General features: G+C 39.7%; 1 protein-coding gene across 4 annotated transcripts in view; it reads left to right on the forward strand.

Annotated features, from left to right (window-relative positions):
* sbf2 (SET binding factor 2) overlaps positions 1 to 22879 on the forward strand; it is a 132578-nt gene that overhangs the window by 101833 nt on the left and 7866 nt on the right. For 2 of the 4 annotated variants that reach the window (XM_041790842.1, XM_041790816.1), the window contains 16 exons: positions 256 to 329; positions 4238 to 4433; positions 4585 to 4712; positions 5410 to 5585; positions 5791 to 5924; positions 6013 to 6214; positions 6586 to 6782; positions 7391 to 7531; positions 8868 to 8951; positions 12047 to 12121; positions 13198 to 13376; positions 15636 to 15812; positions 16192 to 16293; positions 19959 to 20144; positions 21143 to 21269; positions 21841 to 21968. In XM_041790842.1, coding sequence (XP_041646776.1) covers positions 256 to 329; positions 4238 to 4433; positions 4585 to 4712; positions 5410 to 5585; positions 5791 to 5924; positions 6013 to 6214; positions 6586 to 6782; positions 7391 to 7531; positions 8868 to 8951; positions 12047 to 12121; positions 13198 to 13376; positions 15636 to 15812; positions 16192 to 16293; positions 19959 to 20144; positions 21143 to 21269; positions 21841 to 21968 — 2306 coding nt within the window. The remainder of the gene's footprint in view (positions 1 to 255; positions 330 to 4237; positions 4434 to 4584; positions 4713 to 5409; positions 5586 to 5790; positions 5925 to 6012; positions 6215 to 6585; positions 6783 to 7390; positions 7532 to 8867; positions 8952 to 12046; positions 12122 to 13197; positions 13377 to 15635; positions 15813 to 16191; positions 16294 to 19958; positions 20145 to 21142; positions 21270 to 21840; positions 21969 to 22879) is intronic. The other 2 variants (XM_041790825.1, XM_041790834.1) reach the window with 1 other exon arrangement.

Raw genomic sequence — 22879 nt, forward strand, 5'->3', positions numbered from 1 at the left:
AGTCCTTAGAGAGTTCATTTATTCTCTGCCTCTGTCCTAATTCCCTCAGAGTCACAGTTGGACATGTGTGAACTTAGCTCAGGTCAACTGTAAACAAAAGCCTCTGAGCTGATTAAGTGATGACATGTTAAACTGCCTTAAAATCCGTAAATACACCCTCTTGTTTTGGACGTACATGTGGTTCTTTGTTCCAGCTCTGGCTGTGAACTTGAGTGTGTGTACATGTGTTGACTGACCCCAACTTGTGACCCACAGGCATAGTCGCTATGCAGATGGAAGCTCTGGAAGCTGTTCACCGGGAGAGCAGGAGGTTACCTCCCATCCAGAAGGTGAGTGTTGCTCTACACTTGCGTGCTGGGATTTAACTTTATGTATAATACAATCAGTTGAAAGGCAGGGTTAGAATAATTTTGATATTAACTTGCTCAGAATTAATCCAAGTTTTACTGCAAAGGGATAAATGTACCAACAACTCTGGATTTTGTTTTTAGATTTAGAGATAGCCATTACAAATATGTCCTCTACTATAGGTACATCTCAAAAAAATTAGAATATCATAAAAAAGTTCAATATGTTTTGTCACTCATTTCGGTAAGTAAAACCCATATATTATATAGACTCATTACACATAGAGTGAAATATTTCAAGCTTTTATTTCTTGAAATTGTTGATGATTATGGCTTACAGATAATGAAAACCCAAAATTCAGTGTCTCGGAAAATTTGAATATTACATAAGATCAATATAAAAAGGATATTTTAAACAGAAATTTCAGGCTTCTGAAAAGTATGTTCATTTCTATGCACTCAGTACTTGGTTAGGCCTCCTTTTACATGAATTACTGCATCAGTATAGCGTGGCATGGAGGCGATCAGCCTGTGGCACTGCTCAGGTGTAATGGAAGCCCAGGTTGCTTTGATAGCGGCCTTCAGGTCATCTGCATTGTTGGGTCTGGTGTCCCTCATCTTCCTCTTGACAATACCCCATAGATTCTCTATGAGGTTCAGGTCAGGCCAGTTTGCTGGCCAATCAAGCACAGTAACACCATGGTCATTGAACCAGCTTTTGGTACCTTTGGCAGTGTGGGCAGGTGCTGAGTCCTGCTGGAAAATGAAATCAGCATCTCCATAAAGCTTGTCAGCAGAAGGAAGCATGAAGTGCTCTAAAATGTCCTGGCAGATGGCTGCATTGACTGTGGACTTCAGAAGACACAGTGTACCAACACCAGCAGATGCCATGGCAGCCCAAATCATCACTGACCGTGGAAACTTCACACTGGACTTCATACAACATGGATTCTGTGCCTCTCCACTCTTCTTCCCAGACTCTGAGACCTTGATTTCCAAATGACATGCAAAATTTACTTTCATCTGAAAAGAGGACTTTGGATCACTGAGCAACAGTCCAGTTCTTTTTCTTCACAGCCCAGGTAAGACGCTTCTGATGTTGTCTCTTGTTCAGGAGTGGCTTGACATGAAGAATGTGACGGTTATTGCCCATGTCTAGGATTTGTCTGTGCGTAGTGGCTCCCCCAAATTCTTGAATGAAATTTGCTTGACAATCCTCACAAGGCTGCGGTTATCCCTTATGCTGCTACCCCTTTTCCTACCACACTTTTTCCTTCCACTCAACTTTCTATGAATATGCTTGGATACAGCACTCTGTGAACAACCAGCTTCTTTAGCAATGGCCTTTTGTGGCTCACCCTCCTTGTGGAGGGAGTCAGTGACTGTCTTCTGGACATCTGTCAAGTCTGCAGTCTTCCCCATGATTGTGTAGCCTACTGACCCAGACTGAGAGACCATTTAAAGGCTCAGGAAATCTTTGCAGGTGTTTTGAGTGAGTTAGCTGATTAGGGTGTGACGCCATGACTTTCCAATATTGAACTTTTTCACAATATTCTAATTTTCTAAGACACTGAATTTTGGGTTTTCTTATCTATAAGCCATAATCATCAACATTTCAAGAAATAAAGGCTTGAAATATTTCACTCTATGTGTAATGAGTCTGTATAATATATGGGTTTCACCTTCTGAAATGAGGGACAAAAAATATTGAACTTTTTCATGATAAATTTTTTTGAGATGTACCTGTATATAAAAAACTTCCTTTAACACCTGCTGAAATGATATAAAAGCTACCATCTTTCAAATGCATGGCAGTTTTTTCCATTTACTAGCATAGCTGCCCTCTTTTTTTTACCATTTCTAATCACTACATCTACATCATCTACATCCAGAAAGGATATTTAAAGTGTTTTTGAACTCATGTCATCTTGGATCCCATAGTAGCCAGTGCATAGATGTTTATCAGCTTGACTTTAATGGTTGACAAGAAAAAGCCATACCTTGGTGCCAGCCATGTCATGCCATGGCGCACGAGGATATATGCAGAGATACCGATATGAGCATTAGTCATTTTCCAGATCTATTTATTTATCTATGAGTTTATTTGTTGGGGACAATACATAGGCATTGTTGCATTTGATGACAGTGCAACGCAATGTACACATGACTTCCAGCCATGTCTATTTTGCAGTCCTTGTCCCTGGGTAGGCTTTTAAGGAAGGACACATATGATACAACAGAATAAAACTGACAAAAAAAGAGTGACAATTACAGCAAACATAGATGGACAACCACACAGATGCATAAAAACAGCAACAGTAAGGCAGACATAAACATTCAGACTAATGACAATGACAAAAAATAACAATTTAGAGCAGTAGGTAAGATAAGTTCTGTCATCACTTTTAAAGAATCTTCACTCATGGGCAGTGGTGCTGTTGGGTGGAAATGGACATTTACCCTCAAGGTATTTGCTATAAAAGTGTGCTCATTACACAGCACTGTCTTCATGACAGTAATTAAAGCAATACCGTGGCTATTTTGTTTTTATAACCAGGGATATGCTCTGTGCAGACCTCATAAGAATGCCTGAATCCAGTTTTCAAACATCCCAAAACATCCCCAGTGTCAAACAAAATTAAAAGTGTAAACAGATGTATTAAATCCCTGGGAAGTTAATAAACCTATCAGCATATTGGGTATTCTGTTAAACTGGAGTTGAGCAATTTTAGAATTCAGTTTTGACTTTAAGCTGATAGCCATACAGCCTTAATTCTAGGTTTTACATGTGCTGTCAGCGTGGAGATTTATTCATTTTAAACATTTACATTTTCCTGGATGTTATAGACATGGCTGTTCTTTATCTGTTGAATCCTCTTGTTAATATTCATACCCCTGCACACGCTTATACACACAGATTAAAACCATGCCAATGCTGCCTTTGGAGCAACCTGCAGACAGCGGTGAGAAGTCTGGGCAGATTTTCTGCTGTTTTTTGCCTAACTTTTCATACTAGACAAAGCTTCCGAACTGGACAGCTAGCTGCAAGCAGCATGCCAAAAAATACTAAGAAGTGTGTTAACAACACTGACCCTGGATTCATGAGGTAATGGTAGCAATAACATCAAGAAGTAAAACAATAAATACATTTAAGGTGAAGCTCTGATGTGGAGCTGAGCTCACAGCCGTAATGAGTTGCACTGGGACTCTCCACTTGATCTCGCTGTCCATTCAAGGGAAGGTTTGAGAAATTCTTTGTCTCCTGACCAGCTCTCAGCTCCCCCTGGTTGGCTGTGGCCTTAACGGGAAATGCTGGGAATGATCTCATGTCCCTCTTCATTCATATTTGGGACAGTGGAACAACTGAGTGTTTCTCTTCTTGCCTTGGGAGCTGAAGTAAGATAGTGTGCAGGCTTGACTATTGGTCATAATAGTCCATGCTAATGTGATCTTAAAATCATAAATGTTTAGAAAACATAGCATATGGAATTCTAAAAGCTAAAGCTGCTCTTTGACTTCTTCCCACTGGGAGAAATTGAAAATACAGAACTCTTTTTTGAGCCATATCTAAGTTGTTTGCAAACATTTTCAATCAACAAAAAGGAAACAAAATTCGGCTTCATTAATTGATTTTAGTTTGAAAATAGGTTCTGAATTTTGTTTTGTGTAACTAAAATGGCAAATGTGTGTCCTCAGAGAGCACAGCCTTATTTTATCTTGTGCATTGTGTGCTCACAAGATGTGTATTTTTGATGATGACGTGCATGTTAAGCTTAAATATTTCAACCAAGAATTTGTGGTGCTGTGATATGACATTATGATGATGAATTAATTTCCTGGCTTTGGGAATCTGATTCACTGACGCAGATGGTTTTTTTTCCCCCCATCAGCCCAAGATTTTGCGTCCAGCACTTCTTCCTGGAGAAGAACTGGTGTCAGAGGGGTTGCGGGTTCTTCTGGACCCTGATGGTAGAGAGGAGGCGACTGGGGGCCTTTTGGGGGGCCCACATATCCTGCCAGCAGAGGGAGCTCTCTTTCTCACCACATATCGCATAATTTTCAAAGGAATCCCCCATGATCCACTGGGTAGGTAGAAATACAGACTATTAAGTCTGACTGCAGTGATTTTTTAATTGATAACAATGTAGTGTTAATCTCATCAGTAATGTTATTGCAGTGGCAGATTGAACATTCATCTCATTGATGTGATGCTGTGTCTGTTCCTATCTATGTGCAGTGGGGGAACAGGCAGTGATCAGAGCGTTTCCAGTGTCCACACTGACCAAAGAGAAGAAGATCAGCATTCAGAATCAGCTGCAGCAGAACATGCAGGAGGGCCTGCAGCTCCGCTCTGCATCGTTTCAGGTAACCACTTAAACATGGCACATACAAACCAATCTAGAATTTGTGAACTGGATTTTTCTTAGCTCTTCAGTTGAAGAGACGGGTCACAAACTATCACATAAGCAGTAACAATAAACTGAGTGAAACATTCCACTATTGTATTTTATTACAAATAGCACAGATTCTACAAATCAGAGAGAAAAGCTATTTCATCCAAACATGTGTTTTTAGTCTTAGGTTGTTCTGTTGTAAAAGTTGTTTTGGTTCATGTCAGTCTTTTTACTTGCACAGATGGTCAAAGTGTCCATGTTCATGGAGTGCAGGTCACTTGGCCTGCATGGACATCTCCTTAGTTTTGTTGTGCTTCCTCAGAGGAATGTGTGGGTTTGTGTTGTGGAGACAGTATGTGGGCTGTTTTACCAATCTCTCTTTAGATGTGGAAGTTTCAGATCTGCACTCTTGGCGTTATTGTACACTGTTTTTACCTGGTTTATAAATGTGTTAAACCCAAATTCTGTAAGAGTACTGTATAGAGGATGCTATTTTACCCAGTCTGTTGCCTTTTGAGCATCTAGTATTTTGTTGATTATTCTTAGTAGTGCTTACTTATCTGTTGTCAATACAAGCAATGACACCTCAAATCACATTTTCATCTAACTAAATTTAAAAAAAAGGTTAAAAGTGCATCTTCTAAGTCACTTGTCGCTGTATGTTACAGTTGATAAAAGTAGCTTTTGACGAGGAGGTGAACTCAGAGACTGTGGAGATCTTCAGGAAGCACCTCCAGAGGATCCGCTACCCACAGTCCATCTTCAGCTCTTTTGCATTTGCAGCAGGACAAACAGCACCTCAGCTCATTCTTCCAAAGCAGAAAGAAAGAAACACTGGCTTCAGGTCAGTAATGCAGCTTGACAGGTAAAAGCGTTGGTCTGACGTGGAATTTTGCAGTGTATTTGCATCTTAATCTTGCTTACAGGTGCAAGTCAAATTGTGATTCAGGAATTTACTGTAAATAAATACATGCTTTTCTCCTTTCGTTTTTTTCCAGCCAAAATGTTTAGTGAACATGTTAAGAATACTCTGGTCTTATCTCTCACAGAACCTTGTCCAAAACTATTGTCAAAGGAGCAAAGAGGGCTGGAAAGATCACAATGGGTCGAGGCAGCCAGACCACACTGAAGAAGAATGACAGAGGGAGCAGAATGACCTGGCATGAAGACGATGACATTTCAAGTGAGAGAAGTACCATGTATTAATGTGAAGTGAGATGTAGAGGAAAAAATTGAAGAGAATGTAATTGCTCTGCTTCCATGTGTATCAGTATCAGATGATGGCGAGCCGCCACCCAGCAGCACCCTGCGTGCATCTGAGAAGTCCACCATGGAGCAGCTGGTGGAGCAGTCCTGTTTCCGTGATTACCAGCGTCTAGGCCTGGGTACAATCACGGCTAGCTCATCTCGCACAAAGTCAGGGGAACAATTCAGGATCACAGCTGTGAACAGACTCTACTCCCTCTGCCGCAGGTACAAACAGAAAAGAAAGAGTCCAGAAACCTGCATATTCATACTGACTTCACTGAATTTAAGTTTCCACGAATTTTGGCCTCAATAAAATTTTTATTAAACATTTGTGTCTCTGAAGGTCGTTGAGAATTTCTCCTTTACCTCAACTGAGACAGCTTGATTCAAATTCAGCTGGTTATATAAAGGCACACATGCCGTGACTAACATATTCATAATCACTCTCAGAGCTTGGCTGTAAATTCAGCATGAGATCATTCATTCAGCTGCAGCTCCATGTCCTGCCACAAGTGTGTAAACAAGTGGTTTTGAAAATGTTCATTAATGGTAGGCACTCATTTTCTCCACACTTTAATTTTCTGCCTGTCCCTCAGTTACCCGGGGCTGTTGGTGGTTCCCCAGGCAGTGCAGGACAGCAGTTTACACAAAGTGGCTCGCTGCTACAGACACAACCGTCTGCCAGTTGTATGTTGGAAACATCCTCGAACTAAAGCTGTGCTGCTTCGCTCAGGAGGCTTCCACGGCAAGAGTGTGGTTGGATTGTTTAAATCACAGAACCCCTCCTCAACAGGTGTGTATTTACAGCATCTCAGAGTTTTTTTTTTATCACTACAGATGTTTATTCTGTCTCTACTTCATCACACTACTCACAGGGAGGAATAAGAGCTGACTGGAATTCATAGCAAGGGGTTGGGTAGTACAATTCTAGTGGTCTGATGGCTCAAAGCACTTTTTTTTTACAATATGGGTCAGTATGAAATGTGATACAAGCCAATTTTAATTTTCTAAAATTAAATGCAACAACCACTGGAGAGTTTTTAAAATACAGGTACTGGACTTTGGGTTTAGCATTTGATTGAGCATCACACCCCTCAAGCACAGCCTCAGTTTTTATAAAAATTATTTATCTCACTTGTGCAGCTCAATATTCAGAAAAAAACACTTAATAAACCAAAAGAAAATGCAACATACTTGATGCATTCCTGTTGTTCCAACCAATTCATAACTTATAGTTTAAGATGCAGGATTCTCTTCATTTGTCATTTGCCATGTGTCTCTACTTACGTAAAAGACATTAAATGCTGTTTTGTTCTGTGTCATAGAAAATAACAAACATAAATAAACAAAAAAAAAACATGCTTTTGTCCATCTAAATTCACTGTTTTACTCTACCTTCAGCTCCAGCATCATCCTCAGAATCGTCCAGTAGTCTTGAACAGGAGAAGTACCTGCAGGCCATCCTCAGCTCCATCCCTGTTTACTTCAAAATGAACGGAAACAACACCCTGTCCAACCGCTCCCTTATTGGCCTCTCCCCAGGTACACTGATTATTTCTTCATCTTATTTTATTATGCTATTATTTTTGAAGCACTTCTCTTAAAAATAGACTGTCAGTACCAGCTCAAATTTGACTACAGGAACAGAGTGCAGTCATCAGTTTCACCTGTCATTCTTACTGACAAGTAAAAGTGTTGAGCGTGAGAACACAGCAGACCGTTTTGTTAGCCTGAGGGGAGTCTCTGAGGCTGCATACATACCTTAACTTCTTCACCTGGATTTGCTCCCTCTAAACCATGACCTCATGCTTTATTGCATCATGTTGAATTCAGAGTATTTTTCTTTTATCCTTGTGTAAAAACAAAAAAGAAAAGAAAGAAAGTTTTCTTTCTGTAAAGTCAGAACGCAAACATTGGTGACCGTGAGCTGACATCAAATTGCAACAATCAAACCGAGATTTGCTAGTGAACGCTTTCTATAGTACATCTAGATCATCTCCATGTCTTTTTTTGAGCATGCAAAAGACTTTTATTTATTCGCCACCAAAAACAGCTAAAGACACCTGAAAACTGGTCAAATTTGAGGCAAACTGTTGAATTTTATTTCTTTTGAGTCTGTTTGAGTATTCAGGGAGCCCCTTGTAATGCCAAACTCTGGGATTTAGTTCCTTTTACTCAGATCTACATCACCTAAAAGCTCCCGCCTGACCTGAATTTGCTGTGCGACGGCCCTGGCTCACCGTGGGAAAATACTGTTTGTTTGCAAAGGGACGAGAGGCCAAGTAGAGTTCATTTCTCCTGATAAAGAGAAAAAAGTGTAGATTTGCACTCTCCATAATTATTTTTGTTCATTGGAGCTCTGTTTTTTGCTGCCCTCAGGCAGTCTCATCCGTTTACTGTTTGCTCTGGCCAGCGGTTATTTTTCACCTACTTGTCTTTGTGTGTGTGTTTGTGCATGCATGTGTATGTGAGTGACACAGAGACTGATGGATCCTATATTTGGCAACATTTGAAGGAAATTTGTACAATAAAAGGTTATGTAAGAAGTACAGGACAATCTGGGGTCACTGTCCAGCACATCAATCTCGCCTATATCCTGGGCACAATAAACTGTACTGAACTGAGGCTGTATGCAGGATGCTCAAATACACACAGTCACACAGACAACAGGGAAAGTCTCCGCATTCCAGTCACTTAACAAACAATCATGTATCTTGTATCTAGAGCAGTTATATCAGATTTAGGGCTGGTGCATTAGTTGTGAGTTGTCTTGTTTTGTGATTTAACAGAACACTGTATGAACTTTTCCCTCCTTACCCGTCACCTTGTCCAACACTTGTTTTAATGTCCCGTGTACCGTGTGAATGTTTTATTCCAGGCAGTGACAGAAGGACGTCCAGGATACCAAAGATGACTCCTGTTCACTTAGACCTGCCATTCTCAAACAGCTTCACCAGAGGAGGTGAGTAACACAATCTGTCGTCCTGTTATGATTGTGATTATTTTTTCCCAGCATTTGGTCACTCATGAGAAAGGATGCTGGAGAAAAGTAATGCATCAAAAGGTCATACCAAGTTTTTTGGCTAATTTAAGGGCTAAAAACACTTAGACTTTACAAAAATTAGCAAATTAAAGAACTTTTGCCAGTGCCTCTGGATTTCTGCGTTCTGGCTTTTGTCCACCTGCGTCACATCCTCTCCTGTTTTTCTTTTGTTTCAAAATAAATTCACATTTTACAAGAATAAATGAATATGTGGGAATGGCACTCTTAAACTTGGAAAATTTCTTTATTTCTGAGAGAAGTACTTTCTTAAATTACATATATATATATATATATATATATATATATAATGCCCAAGGTACTGTATACCCGCAATTTCCACATACAGCGACTGCACCACACACCGAAACGCCACAGGTTTGCTTCGACTGAAGGTTAGCGACCTCACCCACTGGAAGCGTGTCTAGAGCACTGTGACGTGGCACACAGCCCTGATCAGCAGGCAGAGATCACAGGAGAACTGCGAGTTTATGCAGGAATAGTATGCCGTATGCAGCAGGCTGTTTTACCTTTTGGGGTTAATTTATCATCCATTCCGGTATAAGTCCATGATATTATTGCTTCCGCCATTGGGTGAGTACATCAGGAAGTTAAAGGGTTAATGTTTGCTTAAAGAATCTGTAGTTTTATGTAAAATTCTTTGTCTAAATTTCCTCAAAAGTTAACTTTTCCTCACTAATGGCACCGTTGTAGCTCTTTGACCCACTGACCTCTCGATGACCCTGTGCTCTTGTTACAGGATGAGACGTAACATTGATATAGTGATGATTTACTAACGTGCCATGTGGTGTTCTTTGAAAGAACCGGATATTCTATGTTTGTGACTTCCTGCTTTGAGCTTTGTCATCTACGGGAATTGGTGTGGCCGGCACGGAAAATAGAGGGAGTGATGTGCTCTGTAGTATGATGTATGTGGAAATTGGGGGTAATAGTTAGGAATAAAGCTGCAAAAAATGTCAACAGTAAATTACTCTTTTCATTTGTTTTTCCATAAGCTCAAAACTATAAACATACGCTTATCCTAGTAAGCCTTTAAGTTTGTAAAGTATGTCTGTATGTTCCTTCGATGGAGTGATTTTTTTTTTTTTTTTTTTTTAGGTGATTTAGCTGTTCATGTGCACAGTATAGACTTGGTTATAAATCATTTAAAGACTCAACCTTTTGTGTTCAGGCTAATGAGCAGTGCCGTGAATGTAATGACACAGATAAAAACTTAATGTACTGTTAAATCCACACATCATCATGAGTGTGTAAACTGGAATGTGGACTCATCAATGGAAACCACCAGCACTGAGTGTTTTGTCTCTGCCAGATTTTGTGCTTGGTACATGTCTGAAGTGTTTCAGATAAAGGTCAAAGGTGAAAAGATTACTTACACTAACTCAGCCATTTTTATGCTGAAAACTGATATCACTCCTGATTATTTGGAACAAGCTTCTCCCCCACTTTTTCTATAAACGTCAGCATGGTCCAGTAATAATCAGAGGAGTTATTGAGTGGGATTATCACTGATGCATTCTTCACCTTCTTGGAAAGAAAAGTTTAATTTTAGGCCAGATTGACTCAGAAAGTGGTGTAAATAAAAAGATCTGATTTCTTTGAGTTAATTAAGGTCAAATGTATCTTCAAAACCTGAAATTTTACTCTGTCTGGGCAAAAAATGTCCATTATTTATGAATTATATGATAAAGGTTTTGTAAAAATAATCATTCAGTTTTTATTTACATTGACCCCAAAATAATGCAGGAGGCATCAGACTAAAGGGATTTAGTGACCTATGGACATGGTTCAATATCCAACAAAGAGGAAGTGGAGCAAGTGGAGAGACACTAGTGAAGAAACCAATAAAAGATGATAAGGAAATGTCTCATTAGAAAAGTGATGAGACAGTTTTGGATTGTATATCGCAGGTCATCAAATACTGACCGTACAACAATTATTAACTTAAAGGGTATGATACACAACATGTATGCATTAGGCAAGTAAGGCCCATTCATAAAGTACTATTCCTAAATAGAGCAAATCAAAGTGCTTTAATACAAAAGGTCATTAGGCAACAAAAGACATTAAAAGATTAAATATATGAAAATATAAGCTAATGCATGGAAATTAATCAACTTCACTTATGATTTTGGCTTCCCACCATTATGAAAACAAGATTATCAAGATTGAATGAATAATGTGCTGCATGCGTTGTACTGAGTACTGAGAGCACTCTAAGGTCAATAAAAGCATTTGACTCAGATTTTGTTTAAAAAAAAAAATCACCAACCATAATCATGATCTCAGTATTAATAGAAATCATTGGGATGAAGATTTTTCTACAGTCAAGCAGCCTTGACATAAGCCCTACAGCCAGGGGTCTATAAGCTTTACAGTGCCATGGAAAAGTATTTGCCCCTTTCTGATTCCTGATGTTTTTGCATATTTATCACACTTAATTTTCATATTTCACAAAGACAAAAAAAATCCAAACCAATACTAGGGGGCTTGCAGAAATAATTCTTATTGAAAAAAATCAGCTGTTTGCATTCACATATGCTTCTCACCCTGAAAATTTCAAGGTTTTTTTGCCTTTGTTTTAGTTGTTTCAGAAATGTACTTCATATCCGTAAAATACAGTTCTTTAGAAGAGAACAAATTCCAAACTGTGATTCCTCAGTCGGGTGCCCCTGTCGATTCACACATTTCTTATAAAGCGGTGTATATCAAAGGATATTCATCAACACATAAATCTGGCTTTTTTTGTCACCTCATCATCAAACATAACCCCAAACAAACATTCATGCATGCAGTGATTATCAAAAAAATACATTTTTCACTCCATCACTTAATTTGGACCCTCAGCTGTATCTCTTTTGCATGACTGTTTTGGTCTACAGTGGTGAGTTGTGCAGGTGGTGTTGTCCACACGATGTTGACATGATTTATTTTTGTCATACCCCTCTCCCCATCCTCATCTTCTCTCTCTTCCTCTTGAACAAACACCCACCCAGTTCTTGAGTACAGAGATAAACTGTTCACTCACTCAAACCAAAAACCTGTCACAAAGAAGAGAGTGGAACATCAAGGTATAGTTCAACTGTCTCTCTGCCCCGTAACTTCTCTAAAAGTTCTCCATTTCTTCTAACTCCTCTTTTTCTCCTCCAACCTGCTTACTAACCAGGTCACGTACCACACATACTGCACCATGCTGCAAACTCCTTAACAAAGACCTTGTAAGACACACGGTACTAATCATGGCTGACTGTCTGGGTGCTCTCCTGGGAGCTGTGGGGTTTTTTTTACAAACCAGAGTGGCTGTTCTAATGTGGCCATTTCCATTGTTAATGTGTTGGCTCAGCAGGGCTGCCTGTGGTCAGTTAAGAGCTAGGTCCAGACTCAGGAAGAAAGGAAGCTATTTGTCATGAATTATACAAAATGAGGCCCCACTGATGCGGAAACATTGTAACGGCAGCCTTAAAAATTCAGTAAATGTGACTCAAAGGGAAATTTACCAGTCAAAAGTTGTTAAAAATTAAAATAATGTTCTTAAACCCTTAATTAAATGTTTTCTGTTTTGACTGCCTGTTTGTTTTAATTTTAAACAGTAGTAGTGACATTTATTGCAGCATCAGTTGCAAAAAGTTTGATTATTATTCCTACCTGTGAAATATGTATCAAACAGCTTTATCTTATCATTATACAGTTTCCACTTAAAGGTTTTCAATTAAAAAAAACTACAGCTGAAGTAAAAGAATTGAAGAGTTGGGATTCAGCTGCTTTGCTAATTAAACTCCAAAGGGCTGAAAGTGATAGTTTGTGAGATCATGTCCTCCCTGATAGCCTTTCATGTTGTTTGGAAAGTACTGCATGCTGGTTTTTAGGGAAATGTCTTTTTAATTTGTGAACTTGCAAAGACATTCCAACAGCTTCTGCTTCTAATAGCTCAGCACATATTTTTAGAGGCAACTGCTTTGTTGTAAGACAAAAAAACAAAAAATCTTTACATAACCTCTGCATGTAAATATGTCCCGCATGTAATTTGCTGTTCATCATTCAGCTGTAGTTTGTTTGACAGCATGTGTACATCATTGTCACTTAAACAGGCCAGCTCCTACATTTGAGTGCGCATGTTAGAATTTTGTTTGCCTCTGTGTGTTTGCAGGCATGTGGGCTAGCCTGCGCTCCAGCAGCAGACTCAGCCATCACCCGTCAACAGGAGACGTTGGTGCCAGACTTGCAGGGAAGGATCTGGCACCCCCTGCAGGCAGTAATAGTCTACAGGCTCAGCTTCTGAAACAGCAAGCTGCCCTATACGTCTTTGGGGAAAAATCACATTTAAGGGTAAGAATGCAGATGGAACTCCAGTGTTGTTGATGAGAAGAAAGTTTGATAGGAATTGTAGTGGTGAGTCATAAAGCTACATTTAATGCACACAATCTGTTGCAACTTAATCCGACTTGTTCTGACATAGACTGTTCTTACCGTATATAGGGCCCGTTTTATCACACTTTAGTCAAAATATTCATAGACGGTCAATTCAGTTTTATGTCTAAGTAATGAAGAGTAGTTATTAGACCCTGGAATATTCACATTTAATGATGCTTTCTCCTCATTGTAGATATAAATGGAAAGGCCAAAAAGTTGAGAACACTCCTAATATGAGGTGTTCCTGTACATCACCAGCTTTAGACAAAATTTGCTGCTTCAGCAACTTCCCACTGCATTTCTTTGACAACATATTGTGACTTGGGTGAAAGTTTGTTTCATGTCTGAGTCAGCAAAAAACACTATGAAATGTTTCTGTGTCTAGAACATTTTTATGAACATCTGTTCTAGTACCATAGATTTTTTTTTTTTTTTTTTTGCATTTCAGTTAAAAAGTTTTTTGGAATTCAAGTGAGTGAAATTGATACCACCACTACCTACCATAAATCATGGCAATAGTTCCAGAATAAGGACAGATTTCTCTGTTATGCAAAGCTGTATAAAGAGACTCAAGAAACATGTGGTCATTTTAACTTTACTTCATGCAAATTTGTATGTACAGCATTCCTGCAAATCCTTGAAAGTCTTAAATAGTCTGAAATTGCACATTTGAGGCATAAAAGTCCTAAAACATTTGGTTTTAAATCTTAAATCTTAGTCTTAAATTTTAGCAAGCATTTTTGACACGCCCTTATCCAATCTGTTTTCTAGCCAACCTCATATGATTTTAGTCATCTTCCCCCACAAACTGTTGCATACAGATTCTCCATAACTCAGGAAATCAGTATTAGATGTTCTAGATTTCTTGGAAGAGGACCTCTCTGATTTTGTCTGACACACTGTGACTTAATATACTTGGTACTGTTGTGAAATCCTAGTCTTGTGCTCTAACATCCGGGCTACCAGGTTGCCCACTTAAAAATTCTTGTTAGCCACCCTTATTTTAAAGGGATACTCCAACATTTTGGCAAATTCGCCCATTGCCATAATCCCTATAGTCTTAGTAATAGGTTTGTTACCTTTAGTTGTTGGTGCAAGCTGTTTTTAGATCGGCCGCTGCCGAGTTCGGACCTGCTGTGCCAACTCAATGTAAGCAGACGGTATTCCGGCTTTCCCTCATCAAACTCATCAAATACACAATCCAACAACTCCAAAACACTCTCGTGGACAAGTTGTGACCTGCACATTCACCATGCTTTGAAATAATAAAGTATACTTATGTAACATTACGACACATGAAGCAAATACTCTGAACTATTTCTTGAGTAAACCACTGGGCGGAGTGACACAGTGCAGCAGCCATGTCTGGAGTGTAGTTCCGGCTTTACATTTAGCTTTAAAACATCATTCAGAGAAAGTCAAAATTTAAAAGCAAGGCTGATAATGTTTGCTGAGTATCCTCTGAAACCATCATTGCCTTTAACGGTACCTGTAATAGAGGAGCTTCTACATAAACAGTTTCTTGCACCCACACTTAATCAAACAATGAAACACTTTCGTGTTGCTGCACAGCAGTGCAGCATTAAGACTTAATTACTGCTCACTGATCAGAACAGTTACAACATATGAGGAGGATTATTGAAAGGCACTTAAAAAGGACAAACAGCAGGAAACGAGGACAAACAGCAACAGAAAGCTGTTCATTATTATGTTTGGATTTTAACTGAGTTTTGTAAATGTGTTTCTACGTTGTCTCCTGTATGTGAAAAAGTGTGTTGGGTCAAAATACAAGGGAAATTTTGCCTGAAATTAATTGCCTGTGAGCAGGTGCTGAAGTGTTTTTGGTGTTTTTCACAGCATGCTATTATGCTCCCTTATCAGCCAATGGTAATGCGTAGAGTTTCAGGTACCCACAAATGAAAATCCAAAACTGAAGGGTTTTTATGGTTACAAAATGCTAACTTTTCTTTAAAGTTAGACTTTCTCAACTCATAGTAGTAATGTTTATCTCATTCACTGTAAAGTCTGAGGACATATCTGATTCTTTAAGTCTTAACTTCCTGCCTCTGTTGCTTCCTAGAAAGCAGCAAATCCTATTAAAATTTCCTCAACAAACCTAAGTCCATCTTTAATTTTGACACGCTCCACCCACTCCTCCTCTCTCTGCTCTGACAGGGTCTCAGAGTGGACTCCTCTCTGAACTGTGAACTGGTGCCAGTGGATTTTGCAGACACGCGGCAGGTAAAGGCCTCTTTTAAGAAGCTACTGAGAGCCTGCGCTCCCAGTGCCACCTCAACTGACGCAGAGGACTCCTTCCTCAGAGCCTTGGAGGACTCTGAATGGATCCTGCAGGTACACAAACATACTTAGTGAATCACAGTTAGACTTTTACACTGTGAGAATGACCCAGCAGTCAGCTCTTTCTGCTCATCCTCTGTATCAGATTCACATAATGAATAAATCCACTCTTGAGGCCACTTTCCCAAGGGAAACAGACTCACAGCCACGGGATAACAGCATCCATCTGATCATGCTGGTTATCTGGTTGACCCCCTGCAGACTTAATTGAACATGTCATATAAAAATATTATCTGTGGGAAACCCCTCATGGGCAACAAGCAAGCAATTTAACAGTAGACCAAACATGGTCATGCATGCACAGAGCAGATAAATTGTGTGTTTATCTGTGTGTTTACATGTCTTTATATGCACATTTGTTGCTCTCCCACAGCTTCACAAGATCCTGCAGCTGGCACTGATTCTGGTGGAGCTTCTGGACAGTGGCTCATCTGTTCTCCTCAGCCTGGAGGACGGCTGGGACATTACTACACAAGTAAGAGAAAAGCACAAAAAGCTATCTGAATAAATGCATCTGAAAGACACGGATGTGAAGAAGAGCACAAAAAGATTGAATGCCGTACAGTTCTTCGATTGATTTGTGTTACCAAAAAAAAGAGGGATACATTGCATTTGAATATTCATGTTTGCAAGTATACACATCTTCTCCCTCAGTCTTGTGCCTCCACTGTACCTGAGAGCCCATAAAAGAAGGAATATGAAGAAAGAGGGTGTTAAGTGTATGTAACCACAACTTCCCAGTTAAAGCCCAGATGGACTTCTTATTACATTACACACCTCTATTATAACCGTTTGACTTCATGAAAAAGAGACATGTGGATTGGAAGAAACACGTGAATTCATTCAATGAACACACAAAAAACCTCATAAAACGTCTAAAGATGTATCAGAGTTGCAGGCTCTCTCGTGTTCGTGTGATTCTGTTCTTGCACTCTTAAATTTGTTTCTAACAATGTGTTTTGCGAGAGAACTTCAACGTTATTGTCCCTAAGGGGAAATTTGTTTTGTAGCCAGGTAAAACCATTAAGCAAAAAGCCAACATTCATCACCAGAAGAAATACATCATACTGCGTCATCATTAGAATATAGTAGTGGGTTGGCCTCCTACTGGGGAGAAGGAACTCAAATTCAAAGTAAAGAGGATGACGAGGACACTTTAAGATGTCTGAAAGCTTAGTGTCCTCGAGTCTGATCTAGATGTGTTTTAATGTAAGGACAACTTGCCAAGCTGTGGTTGTACAAAAAAAAAACAGAACAAAGGAAAAACTGTCAAAACATAGTTTATAAAACTTTTAAAAGGTAAAATGCAGTCCTAAGGCCTTCTCATAGTTATTCTAACACATAAAAACATAAAAAAAAATCCTCAACAAGAGAAATTTACAAAGAATTTTAAAAGAGACTCAAAAGTCTGTGGGTTGTTGTTAAAGCTCCTTTGGTAGAGCAGGTTGCCCTTAAACAGAAGCACAAGTTGGACTTGCTGCCTCAGCCCTTTAATGCAAGTCCGTCCAACTCACTCCTTTCTGTATTTCCTATCTCGTTTCAGCTGTCCTTTCAGCAATGCCAAAATTATCTTAATAAGACATATAAAGAGGATCTAAGGTAAGGTAAACCATCTAATAAGAGGGCCTTAGATGAAACAGTGCACCACTCTTTGGATGGTAGTCAAACTGTAGGCTGTGACCACACTAAAACTGAAACTGAAAGCAGCAATCTTTCATCCACTAAATTTATTTTTTTTTCAAAAGTTTTCAGACATTTCAAGGAATTCATTCATTCAAACTGTGCTGCCAAAGGCCACATGTGAATCAGAAATCTGGCACCTCTGTCTCTGCTCATGTTTTGATTACATCTCTCACTAGTCTCCTGATGATGTGGCGATAGAAGCCCAACATCCCTGATTGGTTCTAATTTCATTCATTAAAGTATTAAAGTTGGTGGTTCTAATTTTAAGTCAAGTAACCAAAAAGTTAATCTAATTCTGATCAATTTTCAGAATCTGTCCACTGCATGTTTGCTCTCTGAGCTAATATTTTCCATTTTGTCCCCTTAAAGTACACATGTTTTTGTTGCAAACGCGTGTCTTCCAAACGTGTTTATGGGATTTACAGAGCCTTCGGCTGCTGTTTAAAAGCCCTCTATGTGCATGCCTTATGCCAGGCACGTGTAGGACCCACAGCATCTCTCCATGGGCCACCGGCTCCATCAAGCTAGGGCCCGCTCAGCCCGCACAAGAAAATAGGCTCCATATGCTCTGGCTCTCCTGGCTTTGTCCACGGACCATAGACACCCAGCAGACAGGAAACAGAACCGACTTTGCTTTCTTTCTAAAACCTGTTTTTTGTTTCCTCTATTCATCCCCAGTCTAACCCTCTCACGTCCAATCATCTCTCATACCTTGCTTCTTTTTGAAATCCTCTTTCAGTCTGCTGAAGTATCCAAATAATCTGAGGGCCTTATTTCTGTGCTTAGGTTGCAGGGGGCTTTCTTTACCACTCAGGCCTGGATGTTCTCTTAAACCCCACGGGGAAGCCACAAAATGTTTTTCTCGCTCATTCCACACGCGTCAGGGCTCATTAGTTGTGTTGAAGGAGACACGGGCAGGGAAGCAGGCCAAGCATACTGCATGTGTAGACAAGTGGTTCTCTTTGGGTGTTTTGTAGAGCGAGATCAAGTGTCCCTATAGACCTGTGCTACAATGTTATATAAACGTAATGGACATCAGATGATCAGTGTCTCATTATGGTGTCAGAAGAAAGGATTAGATCAAATCCTTTTTTATGTTGCATCAGAAGGGATGGTAAGCATAGTTACGCCAAAAACTTTTTAAAAGTCTGAACATGCTCTCCCAATCCTTTAGTGTGAGGATAGTCAGAAAGTGTATTTGCCTGCGTATTGCTGTAGCTACTATAGTTATTTAACTAGCTACCAAGGCAAGCAAGTTTAAGTTTTAGGAAGCAAACATAACAGACAACAGATTAATCACAGCAAATTGACTTAGGGTAAGTGCCTAGAAACAACAACGTGGACAGCATTTCCCTTTTAATGAGAAATGGGTCTTGGCTTTACATTGCTGCAGATAGTACCAGTTATAACATGTAGATATTTTCAGTGCTTTACTTTGACGATAGGTAACCACTTTGTTTTAGTTCTAGTCTTGACACTACACATGCTACTGACATGTACCTTCTTCCACTCCACTTGAAAAAATGACAAAAAAACAAACAATCCCTTTAACATTAGAGAAATAATAAAGAAAACATCAAACCTACTCTCTGAAAATTCAGGACACGGCTTATGTAGTGCCAAGAGGCTTGATGGAGAGTGAAGCTCCTCAAGTATTAATAAAGTAAGTCTTAACATCAGAAAATCTGAGTAAGTTGTAGTCATTTACTTCTAGATCTGGATATCAGGATATGTAAGTGGAAATTACTGTTAGATTTACTTTATTTACAGCTTGAATTTACATTTTACAAGCTATATGGCTTAATTATGTCATCTGGATTGCTATCTGGAGTATTATTGCAGTTAGAAGACTAATATTCAACATTCAAAAATTTAATAAAAAATGAATTCCAGATGACATTCATGCTGTGGAAATACAATACAGCACATAAGCCCCACAGAGCATAGATTTGAAGTAAATGCAAGAAACTTGTGCTCTACGGAGAGGATGAAGTCTCAGTGAAGAAGTCGCTTAACCCAGTTAATTACGTCTGACTATTGTCTCCATAAGACAACTGTGCTGACCGATGAGCAGCAAGAAGCCAACGCTTTGCCAGGGTTGTCAAGTGGGAACCCCCCTCCATGCTAGCTCTCTCTGCCGACCATGCCAACACAAAGGCATTCTCTTTCTTACCTACACGCGATGGAGACAGTGTAACATTGGTTGAACACATCGATTGAAGATTCATAGGTGTACTGGAGGAAACCCTCCTGCATAGACGTAATCATGGCTTAATTACAAGTTCTCATTTACAAATAGATAAACACATTCTAATGTTACAACTAATCTTTGTAGCCAACATTTCTAGTTTTCCAAACCAGCTAAAACAGGATTAAAATGATGCCAAAACTAGGAGAAATCTACTTAAACTGTGAGAAATATCTTTCTTTTTTTAATATCTGACTTTTTCTCTACAGGTGGTATCTTTGGTGCAGCTGCTGAGTGATCCTTTCTACCGGACTCTTGAAGGTTTTCAGGTGCTGCTGGAGAAAGAGTGGCTCTCCTTTGGCCACAAGTTCAGCCAGCGAAGCAATCTGAGTCCCAGCAGCCAGGGCAGTGGGTTCACACCCATCTTCCTGCAGTTCCTGGACTGTGTTCACCAGGTGAGGACTGATATACTCTACCACAGCTGCACCGTTCTGTGGAGCTGCTCTGCCCCCCTGCTGTGTGACTCCTCTCAGCTTTCCCTCCATGACTTAGCATCTTTATACTGTGTCTATGAGCTCATCACATTCCTCAAAAGAGTACAGATGAGGAAAGGGGAGAAATCCAGCTGTCAGTGTCTATACATTTGGTTTAGTTTTGCACTTTCTATTCCAAGTACTGGATGTGTGATTTCAACAGTGGATTTTCACCCAGGAGGCTGCTGCCCAGATGGTCTGCTGATCAGTATTGAGCGTTCTGTGCTCGCGTGTTTCAGCATCCCTTGTCATTCTAGTGTGTGCGGAGAACTGCATGTGGAAGTATGTAGTTTTGGGGATAGAGGAGGGCTTTGGGTGTGCTCAGGATTTCAGAGCTGGGGGGGTGGAGTGTAGTTAAAAATGAAGCTCATACAGCTGAGGTCCAGAGAAGTGTCCGCGCTGAAATGTTAACTGCAGAGAATGTCATTTCCTGTGTCCCCTGGGGTCTCACAAACCCACTCCCATACACTTACATCAACACATAGTTTCTGCATTTGTCTTTTGAAACTGAAATCTTGGCAGTGTAGGCTGTTTGGCGGGGGTCCTAGGGGTCTGGAGAGCTATAAACAGGGAGGTGGGGGGAGATTCAGACAAGAGCTGAAAATAGAAGTGCCTCATCTCCCAAACAGCTGTTGTTTTTGCCAATAGACCCAGGTGGCCTCAAATATTCAACACTTGACTGTTGTTGGCCACCTCACACTGCTGGATGGGAACAATGGAGCAGCGGCCCTGATCATGTCTGGTGATGATGATATCACTCATCTTTGACCCAAGCAGGACAGAAGAGGGTCTTTCCTGTTTCTAATCAGTCATTTTATTCACTGCAGGGATTTGAAGCCCCAAGCACAAGGATACACTCTGACCCCCCCTGTCCTCCTCTGTCACAGACTATCTCTGACCATCTCCTCATGTCTTCACAGATTTTGGAACAACATCCTCTGGAGTTTGAGTTTAATCAATATTATCTGAAGTTCCTGGCCTATCACCACATCTCTAACCGCTTCAAGAACTTCCTGTTGGACTCAGACTACGAGCGCTTGGAGCACGGTCAGTGTCCTTCACAGCTTAAATCAGAAGGGATTGGGTTTTTTTTTTCTATGAAATCTCTTCTAACCCAAGGAAATGCTGCCTTACAAGTGACTTAAAGATACTTAAGCAGAAGTAGGCTATGCTTTTATAAAGGGTAATGTGCAGAAAGTATTATTTTAACAAAAGCAGATGCCAGTTTTCTGTTTTTTCTCTGCTTTATAGAAGCTAGATATGGAACAAATGTAATTGAAAGTTTAAAAAAAAACAAATTCAACATATCACTGATGCCTCTTCCTTCCATGAATTTGATTTTGCAGCTACATTCACTTAAATCCCTTTAAGTGTTTAATAAGAACTATTAAGTCAGTATCTTTTGGCATGAATTAATTAAATTCTGTACAAGAACTTGGTAAGTAATGCTGGTTTTAATAAAAAAGATCAATTTGCCATTAATGCACTCTGATTCAAAGTTTTATCACCTTCGACAGATCCAGACTTAACCTTTCCGCATACAGAACCTACACTCAAACCCTTTAGTTAGATTACAACATATATGAGCATTGTGTTGTGCTTTTGCTATGTCCCACAGGCCTGTTGTTTGAGGATAAAGGAGATAAACAGGCCCGGAAAGGTATCTGTATCTGGGAATGCATCAACAGGATGCACAAGAGGAGTCCCATCTTTCTGAACTACCTGTACACCCCATCAGAGAGTGATGTAAGTGTTTGTGTCCATCTTTACATCTGCTGTCTTTATCATTGTATGTTCGCTTTACCTTCAATTGTGACGTGAACATGACTGGATTTTTAATCTGCTCTTAAGTTGCAAACCAAAAACAAAGTAAAGCATGTATTTTAAATTGAACATGTTTAACTGATATTGTTGGTTTTCTTTTTACCAAATTAAGTTAGTTTGTTTGTTTTGGCTATATCTCTTCCCTGAATTTGTTAAGATTATAGTGATGATAAAAGCCTGAATTTGGAGTAGTTTTTGCTGTTAAAGGTTGGGTGAGAATTTTACATTTCTTAGAAAACATGTAAGCAGGCACCAGTCATCTAGTAGTGGTTAGTCTGCAGTCACAGCAGGTAAAAGCCATCGCCAAACAGAGAAAGACATGAGACACTCCTTTTGTAATTTAGACATCATAAAGAGTCTATCATGTTTATTGATCAGATGTTCTCTTACTCTTTTAACTAGCTTTTATTTAGACTTTGTTATCTTCATCAAAAAATTGAAATGGTGAGCATTATTAACCTTGCAAAGCAGATGGATACGCCCCTTTCCTTGTTTTTCACTGGTGAATCCATCTTGCAAAGCTCCCATCTGAACCGATTGGGCCCAGTTAGAAAGTGACAGGACCAATCAGCAACAAGGGGCAGTACTTTCAGGCGCAGCAGAGACGTAAACAAGCAGCAGCAAGAGCTGGTGCAGTTATGGAGGAAGAGATTAGCGTGGATGCTGCTAAAGCGCCAGTTTTATCAGAACTTGACAACATTTCTTTGTTAAAAGAAGAACAAAGAACAGCAGTGAGTTGTTTTCTTTTCAAAAAGTATAGTCGCCATGTTTTCCTTCATTCTCAGTAGCTGCGCAGCTCGATAGCAGCTCCATCACGTGTTTTGTTGCTCTGA

This window comes from Cheilinus undulatus, linkage group 1, assembly GCF_018320785.1.
Source record: "Cheilinus undulatus linkage group 1, ASM1832078v1, whole genome shotgun sequence".
In the NCBI taxonomy this organism is placed as follows: domain Eukaryota; kingdom Metazoa; phylum Chordata; class Actinopteri; order Labriformes; family Labridae; genus Cheilinus; species Cheilinus undulatus.